Source organism: Chlamydomonas reinhardtii, chromosome 2 (genome assembly GCF_000002595.2).
Source record: "Chlamydomonas reinhardtii strain CC-503 cw92 mt+ chromosome 2, whole genome shotgun sequence".
NCBI classification, from domain to species: domain Eukaryota; kingdom Viridiplantae; phylum Chlorophyta; class Chlorophyceae; order Chlamydomonadales; family Chlamydomonadaceae; genus Chlamydomonas; species Chlamydomonas reinhardtii.
In genome coordinates, this window is record NC_057005.1 from 7,078,738 (window position 1) to 7,101,414 (window position 22,677).

Sequence of the window (22,677 nt, forward strand, 5' to 3'; positions counted from 1 at the left end):
AAGTCAGAACGCACAGCCACAAAGCCCCACGCCTACATAGCTACTTCATTAGTTCCTTTGACAAGTCGACAGTGTTAGTGTGTTCTGCAAGTATGTCCGACGCTCTGAAGAATGCCTTCATCGCCTTTGCCTCCTACGGCAAGGGGCAAATGGTAAGTTGGAGCCGCAAAGGATTAACATCCAGCGGACAGGGTGTCGTTCTGTTTCCCTAGCTGCGGTTGCAGCGCCACATGCGAATGTGGTGTTGCTCATTTGCGGCCCTTACTGGCGTCGTTGTGCATTTGCGCTTGCTTGACAGATGAAGCAAGACATGGATAACAAGAATTTTTCGGTAAGCGAACTTCAGAGGACGGTTGTGCAAGCACCTTCGCCCGACCTTCGTAACACCCGCGCACGGAGGGCCCGTAAGCCTCCACCCACGGCTCTTGGCACCTCCCACAACCACCCACACATGTGCTTTGCTACCATCATGCCGTGGTCACGCAGAAATGCATCAAGGACTCTGGCATCCTGGACAAGGTCATCACTTCGACTGAGGTGGACATCACTTTCATGAAGGCGAGTTCGGGCGTGGCCGCGCACGGCTTGGGAGGTCCGACACCCCGTGGGGGGAGCCCCGTGCCGCTTCGTTGCTTCCCCACCTAAGCCATCCCCACACGTTTCAGCTGCACGTCGCCCAACCCTGCAGGTCAAGGCCAAGACTGACCGCACCATCAACTTCGCCCAGTTCTGCACGTGAGCGAAGGCCCCTTGGGGGCGGTGCCGTGTGCGGGCCCTACAGGGCTGTGTGATTGCGCTCGTGCGCGACGCGCTGGATGCCGCGCCCCTGCCCAAGCCCTTATCCCTAGCATCGGCTGTGAGACGTGCACTCATGTACGGCATGCCTGCGTGCTCATGTGTTTGCCTCGCCTCGCTCTCGCTGCAGGGCGCTGGAGCACTTCGCGGCCAAGCGGGGCGTGTCGGTGGACAGCCTGCACGCCAAGGTGGAGGCGGCCTCGCCCACCTCCAACGCCACGCAGGCGGAGGCGGTCAAGGTGCGAGGGGATCTGAGGGGAGGCTGGCGGGGGCTTAGAATGAAGGGAGGGGTGCCTCATGTGCCCGAGCCGAAGCATGATGGGGGGTTGCGCGGAGGGGGGGCTGTGGGGTTGGGATTGGCAAGGTTGCAGCTGGACTGGCGGATTCGGCTGGAGGCTGGAGTCAACTTGGGATACGGTATCGGGGACCGTGCACAGGTCAGGTGCTCGAACGATGGTTTGCGTGCTCACTCTGCCTCCTTGTGTTCTGCCTCCCTCCCTACGCCTGTGGCTTTGCGGACCACGCCTCATCTACCCCTGCAGTTCCATGATGACAAGGTGAGGAGGGGAAAGAGGAGGAGGAGGAGGAGGAGGAGAAGGAAGACGCATCCGAGGCAGGGAGCAGCAGGGCAGGGCCACAGCAAGGGGATGCGTGAGAGTCGATGGGGGGCAAGGTCCAGGGCGTATCGAGAAGCCCATCAAAGCCCCGTGCAGAAGCTCAGGGGTGGGGCTGTGAATACCAGCCCAAGTTAAACCAAAGCAGGGGTAACAGCGCGGGGTCACAGGCGCGAGCGACAGCCAGGGGCAACACGCTGACTGTGTGCGGGCTGCAGAGGCTGGGGGCCGGCTTGCGGCGTCAAGGGCGGTAGCAGACACCAATGGCCATGGAACGCGGGTGAAGCAGTCGCAGGGAAGGCCGGAAGGCAAAGCCGCCCATGGCGCTGCAAGTCAAACATGCAAGCCAGACATAGAGCCAGAGCCGTCACGTGGCAGTCCAGGTCCTTTCCACGTACGCATTTCCACGTAGGCATCCCACTCACCGTCCCCCTCCTCCTCATCCTCCCCGCTTCCACAGAACCTGTACACGGGCGTGTATAAGAACGGCGGCCCCACCAACATCGACAAGCAGGCGGCGGGCGGCCTGGCTGGGCACCTGGACAGGTGGGTTCCGGAAGATCTGGCAGGTGTCAACGGGCGATCAACCATGTCACACGTGCTTCTAGAACCCACCGCTATGCTGGCTCGATGTTTCCCTGCGAGGCCTTCACGCGCGCTTTCCTGCCTGCACGTGCCATGCCAACTGCAGGAGCCCGGCGGACGTGCGCGGTGTTAAGTTCTGAAGCGGCAGTCCTGAGCAGGGTGTGCTGCTGGGATCAGGCGTGGACGGTGGCCGCCGGATACAGACCGGCACTGTGGTAGGAGCTGAGGTCGTAGGGCACGGGCATTGTGCTGACCTAGGTTCAAATAGCCGTGGCGGCAGGTGTGCTGTGAATGGTACATGTTGTGTGTTCGTGTGTTCGGGCTAGAGTCCCTCCTGTACATGCATGTGTATTACCTTGGACCGGGCTGCGGAAGCCCGTCAAGCCCTTCATAAGATATCCTCCGTACATACGCACTGGAGGCGATACATAGTGCATCCGGCAGTAAAGGCGAGTGGTGTAGGGTTGAGGCGGGCCCTGACCCCAGAGGCACGCGGCAAGCATGTTGAATTAAATGTCGTCACTCCCTTGTAACGATGGCATATTGTGCTGTGGTTGTCTATGCAAGGGGTACAGGGGAACAGTAGCGGGAGCGGGACAGGCGACGAACCAGCTGGCAGACCAGCTGGGGCAGATGGCAAGAGCAGCGCCGGGCTCTCGGCTGGTCACTGCACGGCCCAAGAACCCACATGTAAAACCATATGCCAATATTTATAACAGATTTAAAGGTTACAGAGAGGCATACCTCAGCCAAGTATTATAGCAAACTCAGGGATGTCGGACCCATTCATGTGCTCACGCGGGGAAGCGCTTCGCCTGGCCTTCATCGCCTTTGCCAGCTATGGGAAAGGACAAGAGGTAGGCATTTGGAGCATGGCATGCGTGCAGAATGTGTCGACAACTTACTGGAGTTGACGTGTGCACGCAGCTGAAACAAGATATGGACAACAAGAACTTCAGCAAATGCATAAAGGACTCAGGTAAAGCGTCGAACGGGACCGCGCAAGACCACGCAGGGGAGCCGAACTTCTTCGCGACGGCATGTGGGCCACCTTGACGTTTTCGCTGGCACTTAGCGCTACAAGAATAGCGTGCGCGCTTTGCTGCCACTTACAAAGAGCGGCAGTAGGCAGGTTCATGATACTACAGCACCAGGTTTTCGACAATATGTTCTGCCGTCAACTGGCGGCACGCCCGTGGGCGTTGCGGTGTGCCTGCCACGCGCAACGAACATCACGCCATTCCGAAGATTTCCCCGAAATCTTGTGTATATGTGCCGCATTCTCTTTCTGTAATGCGGGCTTGTGAGCGGGGAGGAACACGGCCCGTAATTGTTCATGCGTGTCACCCCCGCCCGGAGCCGTCGGCCCCACCAAGGCACCTAGGAGCTGTGCACGCACCTGAATGTATGTTGCATGCAACCCCCGACCCCATGTGCTGCACTCCGTGTTTCCTCAGGCATCATGGACGCCAAGTGCATCACGGCAACAGAGGTGGACATCACCTTCATGAAGGCACGTGCGCACCAGGGCACGGGGCCTATACTGCAATGCTACGTTACTACCAGACGCTCACCACCCAGGCTGTGTGTTGACGTACTGCCATAAGGATGATGGCGCTAGTAGGATGTTGCGGGATCAACCGTGCATGTGGCTGCGTGCAACATCGCCGGGATGATGAGCTGCACTCCGGCCTGCACGCCTCACAGCACGGCACCCGGCGTACACACGTGCACGCGCCTCAACAGCCCTCCTACGCCCTGCGTGCTCGCCAGCGCAGGTCAAGGAGAAGACCGCGCGCACCATCAATTTCGAGCAATTCGCTCTGGCGCTTGAGTCCTTCGCCTCCAAGAAGGGATGCCCGGTTGCACAGCTGGAGGTACGCATGGCTGGCAGTTTCTGGTGGCATGACGGAATCGATGTACTCATGTGTGAGGTGACTTTTGTAATGTTTTACGTACGCAGTGCTATAGCTAGCTAGCCAGCTTGGCGAGATGTTCCCGCTCACAGCATTTGTTGGTGTGGACGCGGCTGCACCCTGCAGGAGAAGATTGAGGGCGCGCAGCCGAAGAACAACGCCACGATAGCGCAGGCCGTCAAGGTAGGAGCGCGACTGGCGGGAGAGGTGGTGCATAGATGGAGGGGGGCCACGCCACGCGCCTCATTATGAGCAGCTCGCATAGCTCTTCCGCAACTTCAGGCACCAACGTGTACACGTGCACTGGCATTTCCTGTGCGTCTGGCCCTCTCCCCCTCTTTGCTCTACCATGCTAACTGAAACTGCTGCGCTGCACCCGATCGTACGCATGTACGGCACACGCCCGCGCTGTCGTACGTCGGCGCAGTACCATGACGACAAGGTGGGCTGGGGGCGTGGAGGGATGTGGACTGTGGGCTGGGAGGGATGCGAGTTGGGAATGTGTACAAGGCACGGGGTCCAAGGGCAAGGCATGTGGGCTGAGGCTGCTGCCATCCCACTGACTCATCCGAGGGCTGTGTGTGCCCGCGAACCCTCTCTTACCCTTCAGAGCCTGTACACGGGCGTGTACAAGAACGGCGGGCCCACCAATGTGGACAAGGGGCCCACCAAGGCCGGCGGCCTGGCCTCACACCTGGACAGGTAGGGTGGAGGCAGTCTGGAGGGTGTGCGGAAGGCTCCGGCGAGATAATGTACAGGTGCAGAGATGCTGCCTGTTGCAGTGCTGGGCAGTGCAATGAAGTGGACATGTTGACGGACTGCCGCGGGGCTGTACGGCAGCTAGGTGCCACACCGGCCTTCCGTACTGACACACAGCGCACCGCTGTCGCCCATTTGCTCGTCTGGTGTGCTGCAGGAGCCCGGCGGACGTGCGTGGTGTCAAGAAGTAAGGCCTGAGGCCTTGGGGGTCTGCGGGGGACAAGTGCAACATAGGCCGAGGAATACTGGCGGATGCACGGGGCGAGCACCAGGGCCTCTGCGCTGTCGCCGGGTGCGGGGTTCCTGCTTCATATATAAAGAAACGCATATGCCCGTAGACCTGAGGAAGCCTTTGTCTCGCGGTGTGAAGCGGCTTTGATGCAAAGTGAAGGGGAGTGGATGGCTTGAGCGCTTTGAACCTTGGCTGTGGAATAAGACACCATGCACGGCACGGACAGACCTGCTGGAGCATTGCCGGCAAACACAGCATAGCCTCAGACCAGTGCGTCTTCTGCAACACGAAGGGCACATGTGTACTGGCAGCATGCATGGGGCGGCGGGATAGGTGGGTTCGACCGTACATGCATGGATGTGCGTGCCTTGGCCTGTGAATTTATTGAGGCGTGTGCGGCGACTTGTTCTGAACGACTGGGCTGAGGGCTTGCGCACCGTACCACGTCGCCGTGACGTCGCTGATGGGATCTGGGGCACTGACCTTGCGTTTGCTGTAACGAGGGCCATGGGTTCCCCACAGCGCGCGTAACTCGCATGCAAATGAGGTTCCGTGTGTCGCTGTGTCTCTAGGGCTATAGCGCCGCCTCGGCATGACGCGTGCACGAGCCGTTGGCTACACAGCATCATGCTGTAGGCTCCCTCCCGCATAGCACGGTGGTGCCTCGAACGGGCGCCTGCTCAAGTAAATGATTACGGTACATCCCGACAGCGAGCTCACGATCCACATGTACCGCATCGCCTGCTATTATTCATAGCCTACCTACAACCCGCCTGATGCCACTTGTGCTGGATGAGGGAAACCAGAGGGTATGCCCGGGGTTCCTCTCATGCCATCTGCACCCTGCCCAGTCCAGCCACTGCACGCGACATGTGCCGCAATGCAACGTGCCAGCCTCCGAGGAATGATTCCCAGCAAAATTGTCAAAAACGGTACCTCGCAGCACCGCTCACCACTCTTCTGGCCAAGCAGCATTACATTGCGCCACCTCCTCTGTAGTAGTGCTCAGCTGCCGCAGCGCAGTCCTGCCGTATTCCACAATTCACACAGCCCACCACCATCACCACCACCATCACCATCACCACCAAGCATGCACACCCTAACGCACCGCGCCCACCCGGCGCTCGCTGCTGCTACCGCCGCTCACCACTGCTGTCACTGCTGCTACTGCTGTGCCGGCGCGCCCGCCCTCCTGAAGGCCATGCGATAGGTGTACTGGGCGTAGGGCTTGTTCATAGCGGACAGGTAGGCCTGCTCGCCGTCGAAGGGCGTGAGGAAGTCGCTGACCACCTGGGTGGCCACGATGGCGGGGCCGCCGTCCGCCGCAGCCGCCTGCAGGACAGCGGCGCGGTGGTGGTGTTGGTGGTGGTGATGGTGATGGTGGTGGTGGTGGTGTGTGTGTGTGTGTGTGTGTGTGTGTGCGTGCGTGTGTGTGATGTGGGAGATGGTTTGGGGCAGGCGGCGCAGGCTTGGCACATGGCACAGCGGCACACAGGTGACGCCGTAACAACAACGACGGGATGGGGCATGCAGCCATCAGGTTGCTGACCTCGGCAGTACAGGGACACATACACACACGCACGCAAGCACACGCACGCCCTGCTGTCACACCTGCTCGCTGCGGAACTTGTACTTGGTGAAGCACTGGCTGGCCTTGATACGCGGCGCGCCGTCCGCACCCGTCTCGTACACACTCTCCACGTACTGCGCAGCAGGGCGGGATGGCGGTGTGGGTGGAGGGGGCGGTGGCCAGGGTGGCGGTCAGGGCCAGGCTGCACTCTGAGGCCACAGGGCCTGGGGCATGAGTGCCTGTGCACGTGCAACACTGCCGCCGTCCATCTCAAGGCCGCAAGCTGCTGGCAGCACGCATGCACGCAAGCAAGTGGCTCTTGGGACATACTTGGTTGGGCTCGGGCGCACACCTGCCCCCCCCCTTGTCCGTCCCCTCGCGCACCTCCGACGTCTCGATGCGGTCCGGCTGCGGGAAGTCCTCAGAGCGCCGCGTGACGCGTGTGCGCACACTCATGCTCTGCAAGCGCGGGTGTCAGGGCGCCGCGGGTGCCGGTGGGACACACAGGGGCGGGCGGGACCTGCATGCTCCCGTGCTCGGCCCATGAAAGCCATGCTTGCACCCGTCTGCTGAGAGACCGGCGGTCCATGCTTCCCCCATCATCGAGGATCTGCACTCCAGTGCGCCCTGCATCCTTGCACACATGTGCCGCGGTCCCCCCCTGCCACAGCTGCCAACCCCCCGTCAGCTGATAGCGCTAATCCCTGCGCCTCCACCTCTGCCACCACCCCGCGCCCAGCCCGCACCGGCATCTGCAGCGTGAGCACGTTGGGATCGTCGATGTTCCAACTGATGCGGTCCGTGAAGGTCATGGTCTTGTCATAGTACCTGCAACATGGGAACCGGAAACGATTAGGGCAGGGCAGGGCTGGGCAGGGCAGGGCAGGGCAGGGCAGGGCAGGGCAGGGCAGGGCAGGGCAGGGCAGGGCAGGGCAGGGCAGGGCAGGGCAGGGCAGGGAGCGAGTGCCCCAGTCGTGGATTCCCGGGTTCCGCGTTGCCCCTTGAACACATTGCATGAACCAGTAGCCACAACCGCACGGCCCTCGACGGCTGCCATACACAATCACAGTCTCGCACCCTCACCCACGCCCGCCCCTAACCCGCAGCCGCACGTATCTGCACTCGGCGCCCCCCTTCCCCGCCCGCCCGACCGCCTCGCCCGACCCACATGGACAGCATGGCTGCGGTGTTGAAGGCTCTGTCGTACACCACCCGGCCGCCGCCGTTGCGGCTGAAGCACACCTGGTACTGCGTGGGCCGGTCCAGGTCCTCACGCTGGGCCCGCCGCACCGCCTGGGAAGCGTGGTGTGTGTGGTGTGTGTGGGGTAAGGGATTGTGATGTGGGAGTGAGGGCTGCCGTGTGCAGTGTAGGAGTGGAACCTTGTTGAGGTGCGTACGGAGCCTTCCACGGGTACGGGCATGTAGTTCACAAGAGAGCGCAGCAGCCCTACCGGTCGGGCCGGCTGGTGCGGTTGAAGGGGTTCGCAGCACACGCTAACAACACAAGCGCCGCAGCGCTACGCGACACTTGCCTGCAGGTTCGGCACGGCGTCCTCGCCGAGCGGCGTGTCCACCTTGGTGAGGATGCTCGTCACGTCCCACACTGCGGCCAAAGAACAGGATGTGCGCGCAGTCAAATGGGGTAACATGGGAACCCCAGCCTCCGGGCAACCTCGGTCGGCATCTGCGTGCGTGCATGTGTCCCCGGTGTGCGCGTGTCCTGCCTTCTGCCATGCCTTGTTGTGCGCATGGGTAGCCCTGTTGCACAATCCCCCTCCGCACCTCCCACAAACTCGTCTGGAAACACAAGATCGGAGGGCCCTCCGCCCAGAGCCTCCCAGGCGCTGTCTGCGAGGCCCCCCAGTTTGGACGCCTCGGCAGCGGGTGGACACGCCGCTGCCACAAGTGCCGCGCTGCCCGCGAGAAGTACAAGCGCGTCCCTCCGGCTTGCATTCCACACGCCGGGCGACTCTACGCGCGAGTAGGAGGTGCTCGGCGTGTCTGCACTCGTCCCTGGCTCATTGGATGGCTGGGTGGATGCACGTCGAACTGAGAGAATTCGTCCACTGCAGGTAGATGCCCGCACTTTAAGTGGCCTATGGACATGTAATTGTGAGGTTGAAGGCTGTTGCGCCCGCAGCGCTTGACAACCACGCGAGTGGGTCTGCATTTTTACTTTCAGGCCTCAGCCCTACGTCTGACTTCAATTGAGGATCCCGATATCACACGGCAACTAAGAGTTCCGCATCAGTTGGAACTGTGGTCTGCACTTGCATTGGAATGCGCTTGCGTGGAACCGGTCATTTGGTCGTCGATTTTTCTACAGTAGTATTGTTACACGCTGTTAAGGTATCGCACACATGCTGTGCAAGCTGTTGAAACCTGCGAGGTCGTGAAATGAACTTGCTTCTGCCCATAGGCACTGGAAGATAGCTGTGCGACCTGTGACTTTGATGCAATACCTTAGCTGTAAGACTAAAACACTTACTCCGTCGGGGTCTCACGCAGTCGTCGCGGTCCCGCGCCGTCCCGCGCACCGGGCTCCTGCCCTGCTGCGCAGAGGAGCTCAGCAGCAGTCAAAGCTTCGGGCCAGTGCAGGGGAGCAAGCAAAGATGGGGCGCAAAGTCACGGTGAGTGGCCGTGCAGGTGGAGTTCCGGCGGGCGGGAAGGTGGCAACTGCACTGGCATGCGGGGTTGTTCCGCACCCTCTCCGGCCACTGCCTGGCCTTCCGGTGTCCTCTTCCTTGCACCACCCCGCCTGTGAGTACGGTAACGCTACCTGCTTTCAGCTGCACCTTGTCACCTAGCCAACGCCACACATGACTGCAATCCCCGGCGCGCAGTCGTTAAATCCGGTCTTGCAACAAACCCACGCACGCCACGCTGACCAGTGCGATACCGCTGCCGTGCACGCGCCCCCGGGTTCTGGGCCTAGGTTCGTCATGGTGGTCGAAGACGACCGACCCGTGACTAACCGCCAGTACAGCACCCGTGTGAACTACCCGCCCAACCTGCTCCGCTGGCTCGGGCCTCCTTCGATCCCCCACCCGTACTCCTGTCAACCCCACAACCCCTGCACATAGCTCCGGCACGCACCACATCACATCCCAGACCTATCACCATCCAACCCACCCAACCCACCAACCCATGCCCTACCACCCACCAAACCAATCCCAAACCAATCGCCCACCCCCCAGATCGCCATTGAGGGCTGCGGCCACGGCGAGCTGGACAAGATCTACGCCACGCTGCAGCTGCTGGAGCAGCGCGAGGGCAAGAAGATAGACCTGCTCATATGCTGCGGCGACTTCCAGGTGGGGTGGGGGCAGGCGGGCGGAGATGTAGATTGGGGCAGTGGGGCAGTGGGTGTGTTGTGTGGCGAGAGGGGATATGAAGTGCGGCGTGTTCTGCACCGCAGGGCGTCGGGGGCACGGCAGGCGGCTAGCCGTGTAGGTGTTTCAGGAGGCTTTGGGTCCCGGGCACATAGCCCCCTCCTCGTTTACTCCCACACCTATCTCATGCGGGCATGCCGCAATCCTCCTTCTGCCCCATCTCCACCTCCTTACCTCCTCCCCTTCACCCCCACCCCCACCTCCTCCTCCTCCTCACCCCCACCTCAGGCTGTCCGCAACCTGGACGACCTGGAGACAATGGCCTGCCCGCCCAAGTACAGGTGGGGTAGCCATCCATGGGATGGTGTGTATCAAATATGAAGTGAAGTGCCGACGTCCAGAGGTACAGCGGGCACACGCGACGCATTCCATACCGTTGTTTCGCCAGCGGCAGGCTGCTGGTTCCCCCGTGTTTCCGTGGCGGCTAACGCTAAAATACTAAGTTCCTATTGAAAGCAAGTAGTCTGGAGTAGTAGTGGTGATAAGTAAGGCTCGTCGGTAAAGAAGCTGAGTGCATGCGTCTAGGTGGCTAGCTTAGCTGCTGCGGCGCGAAACCGGGACCCCGCGAAGTACAGGTGGGGGGGGAGGAATGGAGGAGGTTACATTCATGAAGGCGTAGCCAAGGCGGGGGGTCCATGCCCGAGCCCAATGGAATAGGTCCGCAAGACGAGCGCCAGACATAACCTTCGGTCTCGGTCATGTGGGTGGTATTGTCAGTAGACGGTAGACCGCGGGCGCCGCGCCGCATCCACATTGCCACATTGCTACCCAGGCTCGGCCAACAAACTTTCTAGGCCAGCAAAGCCGAGCGCTACACGCCAGTGCTGTCCGCCTTGGGGGTGGGGCGGGGCAGTGGCCACTGCGGCCGCGTGTGCTCTTGGAGAAGAACCAACAGAGCACCAACGCTGATGGCTCTCCCCTCAATGCCTTTCCCAACACTTTCTATGCAACGCACGCTCTCGTACGCGCGCAGGTCCATGCAGACGTTCTACAAATACTACAGCGGAGAGCGGGTGGCGCCCTTCCCCACGCTGTTCAGTAAGTGCCGCGTGTTGCCGCGGGGCCGTGTACTGGGGACGTGTGGTTCCCCCTCTCCGCCACCGCCACGTTCCTTCCCTTCACAGCTTCACATGCGCACTCGTGTGGCCTGCCTCCTCCTGCCACTCCCCTTCCAACCGTCCCACCCTCCCACCCCATCCTCCTCTCCACTCCTCTTCCCCCTCTCCACTCCTCTCCACTCCCCCTCCCAGTCGGCGGCAACCACGAGGCCGCCAACCACCTGTGGGAGCTCTACTACGGCGGCTGGGCCGCACCCAACATCTACTTCATGGGCTACGCGGGAGCAGTCAGGTGGGCGAGCAGCCGAGGCTGGGGCTGGGGGGAAGGAGGGGGAGTGTTTTCACCATCGCCAGCGCGCAGACCGTGTGCCCCCAGGGTCTCGGACGCTCGGTGCATCGGTTGGTTCGGAAAAACACTGCCGCCGCTGTAACCACCATCGCCATCACCACCGCCCCTGCGCCAAGCAGGCAACTGAGCAGCTACCCTCCCCCGCCAAGCTGCCCATTGCTCTGAACCGGTTCAAACCCACCTTTGAACCCAACTCCTGGCCCCGCCGTGGCCCGCAGGTTTGGCGGCCTGCGTATCGCCGGCCTGAGCGGCATCTACAAGAGCCACGACTACACGCGCGGCCACCACGAGGCGCTGCCCTACACCGACTCCACCATCCGCTCCATGTACCACGTGCGCGACTTCGAGGTGCGGCGGTGGCGGCGGTGGTGGTGGTGGTGGTGGTGGTGGTGGTGGTGGTGGTGGTGGTGGTGGTGGTGGTGGTGGTGGTGGTGGTGGTGGTGGTGGTGGTGGTGGTGGTGGTGGCGGCGGTGGTGGTGGTGGTGGTGATGGTGGTGGTGGTGGTGGTGGTGGTGGTGGTGGTGGCAGTGGTGGTGGTGGTGGTGGTGGTGGTAGTGGTGGTGGTGGTGGCGGCGGTAGTGGTAGTGGTGGTGGTGGTAGTGGTGGTGGTGGTGGTGGTGGTGGTGGTGGTGGTGGTGGCGGTGGCGGTGGCGGTGGTGGTGGTGGTGGTGGTGGTGGTGGTGGTGGTGGTGGTGGTGGTGGTGGTGGTGGTGGTGGTGGTGGTGGTGGTGGTGGTGGTGGTGGTGGTAGTGGTGGTGGCGGCGGTAGTGGTAGTGGTGGTGGTGGTAGTGGTGGTGGTGGTGGTGGCGGCGGTGGTGGTAGTGGTGGTGGTGGTGGTGGCGGCGGTGGTGGTAGTGGTGGTGGTGGTAGTGGTGGTGGTGGTAGTGGTGGTGGTGGTAGTGGTGGTGGTGGTGGCGGTGGTGGTAGTGGTGGTGGTGGTAGTGGTGGTGGTGGTGGCGGTGGTGGTAGTGGTGGTGGTGGTAGTGGTGGTGGTGGTGGTGGCGGCGGTGGTGGTAGTGGTGGTGGTGGTAGTGGTGGTGGTGGTAGTGGTGGTGGTGGTGGCGGTGGTGGTAGTGGTGGTGGTGGTAGTGGTGGTGGTGGTGGTGGCGGCGGTGGTGGTAGTGGTGGTGGTGGTAGTGGTGGTGGTGGTAGTGGTGGTGGTGGTAGTGGTGGTGGTGGTAGTGGTGGTGGTGGTGGTGGTGGTGGTGGCGGCGGGTGTGTGTTTGGGCATGGGCGGCAGGGGGCACAAGGGAGGGTCTCACAAGTTGCGGCGTATGTGGGTGGCAGAAGCCTCTCTCTTTGTGGTTATGCCCCCTGCCGCCGCCTCCATCTCCTCCATCCTACACGCCCCTACGCCCCCACCTCCACCCATTCCTCCCCTCCCGCCCACGCACGCCTGCAGGTGTATCGGCTGCTGCAGCTGCTCACGCCCACCGACATCTTCCTGTCCCACGACTGGCCCACGAACATTGCGCGCTACGGCAACACCGCACAGCTGCTGTCCAGGAAGGTGGGACCGACGAGGGGAAGCGGTGTTGTGCGGGTGTGCCCTGTGAGGCACTGTGTGCCCTGCCCTCAGCCTCAGTTGCTTGCTTTGCCTGGCACCGGTAACCCCAAACGGTTGTTTCGCAATGGCCGGTGGTTGCGTTTGACACCACCTTACCCCCCTACCCTGCCCTGCCCTGCCCCGCCTGAGTCTGCGCAACGCTGCGCCGCTTCCACGTCGCTGTCTTTCCCAACCAGCCATGCCTGGGACCCCCATCCGCTGCCCCCCCCCCGAAGATGGTCTACCGTCTACCACTTCCTTAACTAATCATGAATGTAACCCTCCCTCAGTCCTTCCTGCGCTCCGAGGTGGAGGACGGCAGCCTGGGCTCGCCACCCGCCGCCCAGCTGCTGCAGGCGCTGCGGCCCGCCTACTGGTTCTCTGCGCACCTGCACACCAAGTTCGCGGCGCTGGTGCAGCACCCGCCTGCGCCCGCGGCTGCGGGTGCCGCTGCGGCTGCGGGTGGGGGCGCCGGCGCGGAGCGGCAAAGCGGAGGAGCCGAGGGCGCTGAGGGCGCAGCGGGGCCGGGGCCAGGCTCAGCAGCGGCAGCGGCAGGAGCAGGCGGGGCAGGGCCTGGTGCAGGGCCGCCGGGTGCGGGCGGCTTCCCCACCACGCGCTTCCTGGCTCTGGACAAATGCCTGCCGGGGCGAGACTTCCTGCAGGTAGGGGTCAGGCGTGTGTGTACGTGTGAAAGGAGCACAAAGGAGAGGTTGTGTATGTGTGGGCGTCGCAGTGACACTTGTACAGCAGGTGGAAACTTGTACAGCGTTGCACTCGCATTTTCAATTTCCACTTGCAACCCCAGCCTTCCAGCTCCCCCATCTTCCCACCAACACCAGGTGTTGGAGCTGGAGGCTCCGGCCGACTGGCACGACGACGGCTCGCCGCTACAGCTGTGCTACGACCCGGAGTGGCTCGCGGTGCTGCGCGGCACACACCACCTCACCAACCTGCGCTTCAGACACCAGGCGCTGCCGGGTGGGTGGTGACAGGGGCTAAGAGGTGCAGGGGCGCTTGGCTGTGAAGAGGCGCACGGTTCTGTGGAGGTGCAGGGGCGCTGGGCTGTGGAGGCGCTGGGGCGCTGGCGGGGCTGCGCAGAGGCAGCGTGGTGCAGTGTCGTGTTGTGTTTGCGTTGTAATCTGCGGGGCGCGGGCCAGGGGTTGGCGGGTTGTACAGCGGCAACCTCCGACCTCACCCTGCCGCCACGTCTTCCGCCACCCGCCCACCCCCTGCACCTGCACATGCTCCTGCCACACAGGCATGGGCCAGCTGCGCAGCGGGCCGCGGCCGGCAGACCTGGAGTACGTGCAGCAGGCGCTGGCGGCGCGCGGCGGCGCCACCATCCCCCACAACTTCACCGTCACCGCGCCGCCCTACGACCCCGCGGCGGGGCAGCGCAAGGGCCGCATGCCGCAGCGCCACGAGCGCAACCCGCAGGTGGGTGGGGCGCAGTGCCTCTCGTGGCGTGGCGCAGCGCACAGGCCGTCTCGATCGCCCGGCACTGCGCTTCCGTACACGTGCTTTGGACATCTTCGTACGTGCTTCGTACGTGTGTAAAACTTCGCAAGTGTGTGCCTTCCCAACACAAGTTGACACACTGCGCGGCGCACAGACGGTGGCGCTGATGGAGCTGCTGGGGCTGCCGTACAACCTCGACCACTCAGAGCTGCACGGCGGGCCGGGCGGGCCGCCGCCGGGGGCTGGCGGCGGCGAGCGGGGGCGGGAGGGCGGCGGCGGCGCGCGCAACATCGGGCGCATCGACTTTGGAGGCACGGCGTCGCGAGGTGTGTGCAAGACAGGACGGGCTTGGGTTCCATATGTGTGTTGTTGCTGGTGTTATGATGGTATGGGGAAGGGGAAGCGTTGATTGCGCCGCGCTTCCTGCTTCTGGCCAGCTGCCTTCTTTTCCTCGTGCTGCGCCCTGGTTGCGAACCTCTCTCCCGTCTCCTGCCTCCCGCTCCTGGCTGCCTACGCAGCGCCGCTCACGCTGGCGCCGCGTGTGCCGGCGGTGGCGGCGCCCAACCCGGAGGAGATCGACCTGGACCTGGACGACGACGACGAGGAGGATGCGGGGGCGGCGGCGGCGGCGGGCACAGGAGGCGAGGCGGGGGCGGGGGCGGGCGGGGCCGCGGGGGAGGATGACGACGCGCCGCCTTCGGACGGCGAGGGTGAAGGCGGGCCGAGCGGGGCAGCGGCGGCGGCGGCGGATGACCCAATGTTTAAGCCCATTGACTTGTGAAGGGCCGGCAGTGGCGGCCAGGGGAGGTCGTGTACCGACGCGGCATTCGGCAATGAGGCACATGGGTTGCTTGCACGTGGGTAGCGGGGGCTGCAGTTGCTGCATGGGGGTGGTGTGCGGCTTGAGGGCGGCCAGGGGCATCCCTGGGGGCACTGGATGTGGGCGCGTTCGTGATGGAACATGGCAAGGGGCACTGGATGTGGGCGCGTGTGCGGTACCGGCGGGCGTCACACTTGATGCGAGGGCTCTGGACTGGGGCCTTGCAAGGCAAGCACATTGCAGGACGACCCGCTGTAACGCCCAGGCTTTCCAGCCAGAGCTCCAGCTTTGCATCATTGCACTTGTTCCTCACGTCATGAGTTCAGGACCCCGCACCCGCCACCTCATGCATCCGCACCATCTGCCTCACTTAGTCCGACAGCCTCTCTGGGAGGAAGGCCTGTTGGCGCACATACCCTGCGGAAAGCCCGGCTCAACACCAAGTCCTTTTACGGCGTCTGCCTGCTACAGCCTCCCTGGCGAGGACTGCCGCCGCCGGTACCCGGCACCACCGCCCTCCTCGCGCCCCACCGCTCCATCGTCCTGCCCCTCCTTCCCCGGCTCCTCCCGCTCTTCCCGCCCCTCGTCCAACTCGTCCGCCTCCGCCCGCGCGCGCCGCCACGCCGCCACTAGCTCCTGCGCGTCCTCATACCCCAGCGACCTGTGTGATTGGGGCGGTGTGTGTGTGTGTGTGTGTGTGTGTGTGTGTGTGTGTGTGTGTGTGTGCACTTGCGTCTGGAACAGTGCATGGGAGCGAGGCACCTGAACAGCTGCATCCTGCACTCTCCCTGGTTGTGTCCACGGCCCGCCTGTCACTCCCCAGTCCCCTGATTCCCCTGTTTGTATACTGTTCCCAATGTTTTAACCGTGCAACCCCCCAGCTCCCTGCCTCCAACCCTTACTGCCCTCTCATTCCCACTCCCTGCCTGCCTGCCTGCCTGCCTCCCACTCGCTCCCATGCATCCCCCACTCCCCCCTGCCCCTGCTACTCACCTGAAGGCCAGCGCCAGGCGCTCCACCTGCTGACGTGTCAGTCGCCGCACACGCCGCAGCACCTCCGCCGCCAATGCCTGCAACGACACACGCACACACATGCATCCGCCCACCGTGTGCTTACCGCTGCAGTTGCAGCTGAACGTCCAACCTATAAGCAAGTGCCGAAAGCAGCAAACTGCATGCACCCGCGACCAGACTGCCCTGCCCCCACTCCTGCCACACCTCTCCTCTTCCCCCATACCCCGTGCCATACCCCACCTCTCCTGTCCTCTCCCCCGCCCCCACCTGGAACAACTCGTCATCGGGCTGCTGCATGACCGCAAACGCCTCCGACAGCGCCGCCAGCCCGTCGCCGTCCAGGGCCGCCAGCGCCCGGCCCGGCGGCGCCGCCAGCAGCGCCGCGGCGCGCGCACACAGCCTGTGCACACACCGGGCGCGACGTCGCCCGGCATGTCTACTACATGTCCCCCTAGGCTACGTGTCGTGTCAACGCAGACGAACTAGCTTCGCAAGCAAACATGTATACAGTCCCGTAAGAGGCGCAAATGTACGCCATAGCAGGAATCTACGCAGCGCATGACACCTTGCGGCGTGTCCTGGCACAGCAGTGTCACTGTCACTCTTTGACTATCTCACCGCTCGGCCGTGACGCCGGTCTCCGCCAGGCCGTACAGCAGCCCCACCAGGTCACGTGGGCTGTAGCCGCGTGTGTCGCCCACCACCTGGCCCTCCACCGCCGCCAGCAGCCGGGAGTGCCGGTGCTCCAGCCGCCCCAGAGCCGTCACCAGCGCACACACCTAGTGGTGGTACCGGAAGAGGTGGGGGTGGAGGTGGAGGCGTAGGTGGAGGCTACGGAGAGGGTCCGAAGGGGTCGAGCGACTGTGTGTTCAGTAGCGCTTAGGGACACATCGCACTTCGATGTTGCAAGGAAAGCGGAAAGCCGGGCCACACGCCGTACTGCCCACCTCGCGCGGGGCAAGCTGCGCCAGCCGCAGCCGCCCCTGCTGCTGCCCCTGCGCCGCCGCCGCCGCCGCCGACACTGGCTGTAGCAGCGCATCCGCGGCGGCGTCCAGCAGTCCCGAGTCGTAGTGCTGCAGCCTACCCAGCGCCGCCACCAGCGCCGCCACCTGCGGCGGCTGTAGCTCACCCTGCGTGGCAGGCGGCGGGGCAGCAGCAAAGCAGCAGGAGCAGCAGGACGGTTAGCACGGACACGGACACGTGGGCACACGCACACACACATTCTCACCCTGCATCTTGCAGGACCATTGACGGCAAAGTGGTGACAACATGCAATTCCAATGAAGCGTACCACCACGTGCGTACGTACCCGCTGCAGCAGGCGCTGTGCGGCGGCGCACACCGCGTTGAATAGGCGCTGGTCGTAGGCCTCCTGTCCGGCCAGAGCCGCCGCCAGCGTCACCAGCGGCCGGGCCTCGAGAGCCGGCACCAGCGGCAGCAGCCGCGCCTGCGGGCCCGCCGCATGGGGGGGGGGTTACATTCATGAATGTTTAAGAGGTGACGGCGTAGCCAGGGGGGCACAGCGGCAGGCAGGGGATGGTCATGAGGTCATGAGTGATAAGACGCCGGAAGGGCAAGCTTTCTTCAGGTGGGTAAGCGCACAAAGGCTCCGCGTCAAACGTCCGTGAGACCCACAAGCATGCGCGCACACACATCATACACGCGTGCACACATAAAAATACACACACATCGGTGAGTGACTACGACGCCGTCTGGGCGGCCTTCGTTTCGTCGTTGTTTTAACACACACCGGACGCACACACCTGCGCCTGCTCCACGAGGTCATCATCGCGGTACCGCAGCCGCCCGCACGCCCAAAGCACCTGCAGCAGCAGCGATTGCATTCGCGGCGGTTGCATTTACAACGCAGTTGCGTCAGAAGCCCAGGGCCATGCTAGAACGAGAACCGTCAGCGCTTGCGACGAGTGAATGTCCACATCCCTATGTCCATGAGGATCCCCTCAGTTGCCCTCACCACTTCCCCAACGCCGCCACCCCCCCCCGCCTACACACAGGCATCACCCACCTCAATCAAGTCACGTGTTGACAGCCCGCCCAATTTCCCGGCGCCGAGCTCGCCGCCGGCCCCCGCACGCGCTGGCCCCGACACGCCGCCGCCGCCGCCGCCGCCGCCGCTCCGCCTCAGCGCTGCCAGGGCGGCACTGCACATCGCATCCATTGCCGCCGAGCTGCGTATGCGGGCCTGCGCCATTCACAAACACATACGCAACAACATAAAACAACGACAGCGATGCTCAAATTGCACTCAAAAGTCAAGACTGGTTGAATGGCGCATGAAGTGCAACAAAGCGTTCTGTTTCTTATCACACACACGACCTGCAAGATCACCACGACCATGTTTGCGAAGCTCACAAAAGCCCACCGACCCACCGTGCCCAGCGCCCAGGCTGTGTTGCCCAGCGCCTGCCCGTCCATGTGGCGGGCGGTGGCGGCGGCGCGGCGGGCCAACACACCCAGCGCCGCGCCCCAGCCGCCAGAGTCCTCTGGATCCAGATCCGGATCCTGATGCTGGTGTTGGTGTTGGTGTTGTTGGTGCGGCTCCAGCGCGACTGGCTGGCCAACCGCCGGCGTTGTGACGCCCTGCGTGGCGGTTGTGGCGGTAGTGGCGGTAGTGGCGGGTGGGGGTGATGGACGGGGGTGCAGCCGGATGTGTGTGCGCATGCTACCACACGGAGCTCTCTCGGGATACTCAGTCGCCGCGGCCGCCGTACAAACACGTGCGCACCTGTAGGGTCACTAATGACCAGAGCATGCTGCTGGTTTGTCGACCCGTCAGCTTGCCTGCGCACATGCGCACGTGTCGCACACAGAATGCCAGGTCGGCAGAGAGGCTCCGTGCTACATACTAGTAGCACTGGTGCCAGTATGAGGCCAAGCATGCAACCCATTATCTCTCACTCTGCGAACCGTGCCACAACATGAAGCCCGGTGCCTCCCCAGATGCGCGCGCCTGCTCACCGCCAGCACCCGCCAGCTCCGCCGCCCGGCCCGCCAGCACCTCCACCGCCCGCCGCAGCGAGCCCACATCCACACCGCCCACACCGGCCCTGCTACTGCCGCCGCCGTTGCTGCTACTGCCGCCGCCGCTGCTACTGCCGCCGCCCAGGCTGGACGCCAGCGACCACAGCAGGGCGGTGGCCTCCTCCTCGCGTAAGGCCGCCACCACCTCGCGGCCGCGCCGGGGGTGCAGCAACGCCTGCGGGCAGGCGCGGGGGGGGGGGGGAAGGGGTGCCGTTCATGTGGAGAACGGAGTGTTGGAGTCACAAGTATGAGGGGGAGGAGGTCGCGGCCGAGTGCGCTCGTGTGTTTCTGTACCGGCATGCAGTCATGTGTGCATGTGTGTGCGTAACAGCAAGGAAAGTGCTCAGGGGGCGAACAGGGGCCCTGGGTTGTGCTGCGAGGTGGCGGTGCTGGCGACTGTGGTGTGATAGCGAGCGATGCGAGCTCACCGTGACTAGATTGCCAAACACTTGCACGTCGGGCCTGTGTCATTGTGTGGTTTTGTAAGCGTGAGTGGGTTGGGGTGTGAGGCAGCGGGCGGGACCAGCATCAAGCACGGAGCGCGTCGTGAGCATGCGGCGGCGGCGACCTACCGGCCACGCCAGCCACATACACACCGGCACGGCCACAGCTACAGCCGCAGCTACCTGCCGCCATCTATTTAGATTCCGTCTATGTATCTGCCCAGCACACACACACACACACACACATACACACACACACACACACACACACACACACACACACACACCTGCCCACCTGCCCACCTGCCCACCGCCGCAAACGCCCACGCCAGGTTTGCGACCTCCCGCGCCTGACCCGACCACAGCACATCCGGCGCCGCCGCCGCCAGCCACTGCCAGGCCGCCTCCGTACCCACACCCACGACCAACAGTGCCGGTGCCGCGCCCGGCAGCACCGGTGCCACTGCGCCGCCGACAACGCCAGCGCTAATGCTACTGCTACTGCCGGTGTTGGTGTTACTGTCGCGCGCGGCGCCGCCGCCGTAGCCGCCGGCACGCGCCAGGCCCCAGGCCAGGTTGGCGACGTCCTGGGTGCTGGCCCGGTGCCACAACGCCTGGTGCGGTGGCGGTGGAGGGTGCGCCTGCGGCTCCCCGGCCTGCTGCTGCTGCTGCTGTTTGTGCTGTTTGTGCTGTGGGTGCTGCTGCTGGACTGGCCCGTTATAAGAGGCGGAAGAGGAAGAGGTATCGTATGCGGAGGCGGTGTGGGGGGCGGCGGAGGACATGAAAGACGGGGATTGGCGCCAGTCTGTCGCCAGGCGCGTCACGACGGCGTGCAGCGCTGCCCTGCCCCCGGCCGCCGCCGCCGCCGCCGCTTCCGCCGCTTCCGCCGCAGCCGCCGACCTGGCCGCCAGCTGCTCGCCTGACTGCGCTGCTGCTGAACCCTCACCCGAACCCGAACCCTCAGCGGAGGTGCCGCTGCCACTGATGTTGCTGCCTGACCACAGCGGCCGCATCTTGCCTACACAGGGTACGTCCCACGTGAGTGGGCACACGGGTAGGTTATGCCCCGCAGTGCAAGTGGAGCCCCACGGCGATGCAAGGGGCGCTTATCGTGGAGCTGCTACTTGTCGAACGCATTCGGCCCCACGCCATCCCCCACCTCTCTCACACACACACACACACACGTGGGGTTCCAGGCTTATCGCGGGTAAGTATGACTACCTGGGTCACGGCAACCACGCGACGCTCGGTAAATTGGTAGGTATCGGTAAGTAACTCCGTCGCGTCATTGGGCGGGCTTTCGTTTCGTTTTTTTAACACACACACACACACAACCACACGCGCACACACACCTAGTGACCAAGCCAACGAGCCCAGTTCACTGGGCCGCATGGCGGGCGCCGCAGCCGCCGCCAGCGGTAGCAGCCTGCTGAGCAACGACACTGCCGGCGGCGCAGCGGCCCCGCCGGCCGATGTGCTACTGCTGCTGCTCCTGGTGCTACTGCTGGTTGCCGCAGGCGAAGACGCCGCTGCTGTTGCTGCTGTTGCTGCTCCTGTTGCTGTGCCGACCTCCAGCTTGGCCGCCTCAACCGGGGCTGGGGGCTGTGCCCCCGCGTCGTGCCCCGCCTGTTGGCGCTGCTGCGGCGGTGCGGCGGCCAGTCGGGCCAGTTTGCTGAGTGCCGCCACCAGCAGCAGGGGGTTGCAGGCCAGGGCGGCGGCGGCGGCGGGGCGGCGGGACAGCCGGTGCAGGGCCTGCAGGGCAGGGGCGGGGGGCAGGGCGCAGGGCCGAAGGGGGAGGGAAGGCAGCGGATGGGAGGGAGGGCAGGGTTACCTCGAGCAAGCGGTCAGAAGGGATGGTGAGTAAAGCACACAGGCTTCGCATAATACTTACCGCGTTTCTCTTAGCTGGCCCCGTAACGTCCCTACTGACCCCACAACGGCCCAAATGTCAGCGCAGCCCAGCGCTCTTTGACTTTCATCTTGGGTATGGTCCTTGTAACCTCCACAAGCTCTCTACTGGCCCCACACGTGCGCCGCGGTGTCCATCCACACAGCCATCCAGCTCCTCTGGCTACCACCCGCCTCTCCCTGTCCTCCCTCCCTCCTCTTCCCTTCCCCATGTCCTTCCTCCCTCCCTCGTCCCCTTGCCCCATGCCTCACCTCCACACTGTCCGCCGCCGTTATGCCGGCCATCACACGCCGGGGGTCCAGCGGCGGTGGGGCAGCTGAGGTCCGAGGGGCTGCTGTAGCAGCAGTAGCACCACCACCGCCGCCACCGCCGCCACCGCCGCCGCCACGACCACCGCCTCCTGCTGGCCTGGCGCCGGTTGCGGCAGCCTCATCCCCAACCCCGTCCTCAGCTGCCGCATTCAGGCCCTTCACGCGCTTGACTCTTCGGCTGTCAGCCGCCGGCCTTGATTGCTGGTCACTTGCGACACCAGTGCTAACGCCACCATCACTGCCGTGTCTGCTGCTGCTACGACTGCTGCTACTACTGCTACTGCTGGCGCTGCTGCAGTACCGCCGCAGCACCCAGTGAGAAACGCCCCCGCATGAGGGGTGTTCGCAGTAGCGCCCCGGCAGCACCCCGCAGGGACGCGTGCGGCGGCCCGCAGCGGCACGCGCCCACACCCCCAACGGCAGTGGCAGCGGTATCGCCGCCGCAGGCGACTGGCCCCTGGCAATGCCGCCGCCAGCTTGCAGCACGCTGTATGCAGACTGCTGCTGCTGTGGGAGTTGAGGGGTGACTGCGGCCAGTGGTTGCGTGGTTGGTGCCAGTGCCGGTGCGGGCACTGCCCTGGCCACTCCACAAAGGGGCTGCACAGGGTCGCCGGCATCAGGCCATAGTGAGCCGTGGCAGGCATCATTGCCCAGCAACGAGGATATCCAGCCCGAAGCAGGCTGACACCCAGCCGCAACGAGCTGCAACGAGGATGCTGATGCTAGCCATCCCACCCTCGCAGCCAAGTCCCGTGCATGCGCCATCTAACTACATGGTTTGAGACTTATTCAAGGCCCAAGGGAACCCCAACGGGGTAAGCCCAAGAAGTGAAGAATGCCTGGAACCAGGTTCCAAGCTCCCAT

General features: G+C 64.0%; 5 protein-coding genes across 5 annotated transcripts; 3 read left to right on the plus strand and 2 right to left on the minus strand.

Annotated features, from left to right (window-relative positions):
• Positions 1-2: 2 nt before the first annotated feature.
• On the plus strand, positions 3-2,539 carry CHLRE_02g147100v5 (uncharacterized protein). Its single transcript, XM_043060332.1, has 8 exons — positions 3-152; positions 299-331; positions 487-558; positions 689-735; positions 926-1,034; positions 1,338-1,352; positions 1,870-1,955; positions 2,101-2,539. The coding sequence occupies exons 1-8, from the start codon at positions 93-95 to the stop codon at positions 2,132-2,134; spliced, it is 456 nt and encodes a 151-aa protein (XP_042927699.1). The 5' UTR covers positions 3-92; the 3' UTR covers positions 2,135-2,539.
• A 174-nt stretch (positions 2,540-2,713) lies between these two features.
• On the plus strand, positions 2,714-5,412 carry CHLRE_02g147050v5 (uncharacterized protein). Its single transcript, XM_043060331.1, has 8 exons — positions 2,714-2,851; positions 2,922-2,973; positions 3,452-3,507; positions 3,773-3,871; positions 4,037-4,093; positions 4,338-4,352; positions 4,521-4,612; positions 4,827-5,412. Exons 1-8 carry the CDS (start codon positions 2,768-2,770, stop codon positions 4,858-4,860), a joined length of 489 nt encoding a protein of 162 aa, XP_042927700.1. The 5' UTR covers positions 2,714-2,767; the 3' UTR covers positions 4,861-5,412.
• Positions 5,413-5,462: 50 nt separating this feature from the next.
• On the minus strand, positions 5,463-8,708 carry CHLRE_02g147000v5 (uncharacterized protein). The gene is made up of 7 exons (XM_043060330.1): positions 8,254-8,708; positions 8,004-8,074; positions 7,640-7,764; positions 7,218-7,299; positions 6,856-6,930; positions 6,513-6,605; positions 5,463-6,233 (listed from the first exon to the last, which is right to left on the minus strand). The coding sequence occupies exons 1-7, from the start codon at positions 8,639-8,641 to the stop codon at positions 6,066-6,068; spliced, it is 1,002 nt and encodes a 333-aa protein (XP_042927701.1). The 5' UTR covers positions 8,642-8,708; the 3' UTR covers positions 5,463-6,065.
• Positions 8,709-8,818: 110 nt separating this feature from the next.
• Positions 8,819-15,250, plus strand: CHLRE_02g146950v5 (uncharacterized protein). Its single transcript, XM_043060329.1, has 12 exons — positions 8,819-9,101; positions 9,669-9,785; positions 10,092-10,144; positions 10,837-10,901; positions 11,114-11,213; positions 11,489-11,618; positions 12,673-12,780; positions 13,107-13,478; positions 13,656-13,794; positions 14,075-14,253; positions 14,429-14,600; positions 14,793-15,250. Exons 1-12 carry the CDS (start codon positions 9,084-9,086, stop codon positions 15,053-15,055), a joined length of 1,716 nt encoding a protein of 571 aa, XP_042927702.1. The 5' UTR covers positions 8,819-9,083; the 3' UTR covers positions 15,056-15,250.
• Positions 15,251-15,272: 22 nt separating this feature from the next.
• On the minus strand, positions 15,273-22,628 carry CHLRE_02g146900v5 (uncharacterized protein). Its single transcript, XM_043060328.1, has 15 exons — positions 21,754-22,628; positions 20,946-21,345; positions 19,897-20,611; positions 19,579-19,612; positions 19,088-19,325; positions 18,855-18,910; positions 18,500-18,709; positions 18,135-18,311; positions 17,872-17,931; positions 17,418-17,555; positions 17,056-17,238; positions 16,727-16,887; positions 16,376-16,508; positions 16,088-16,164; positions 15,273-15,755 (listed from the first exon to the last, which is right to left on the minus strand). The coding sequence occupies exons 1-15, from the start codon at positions 22,576-22,578 to the stop codon at positions 15,560-15,562; spliced, it is 3,603 nt and encodes a 1,200-aa protein (XP_042927703.1). The 5' UTR covers positions 22,579-22,628; the 3' UTR covers positions 15,273-15,559.
• Between the last annotated feature and the right edge of the window lie 49 nt (positions 22,629-22,677).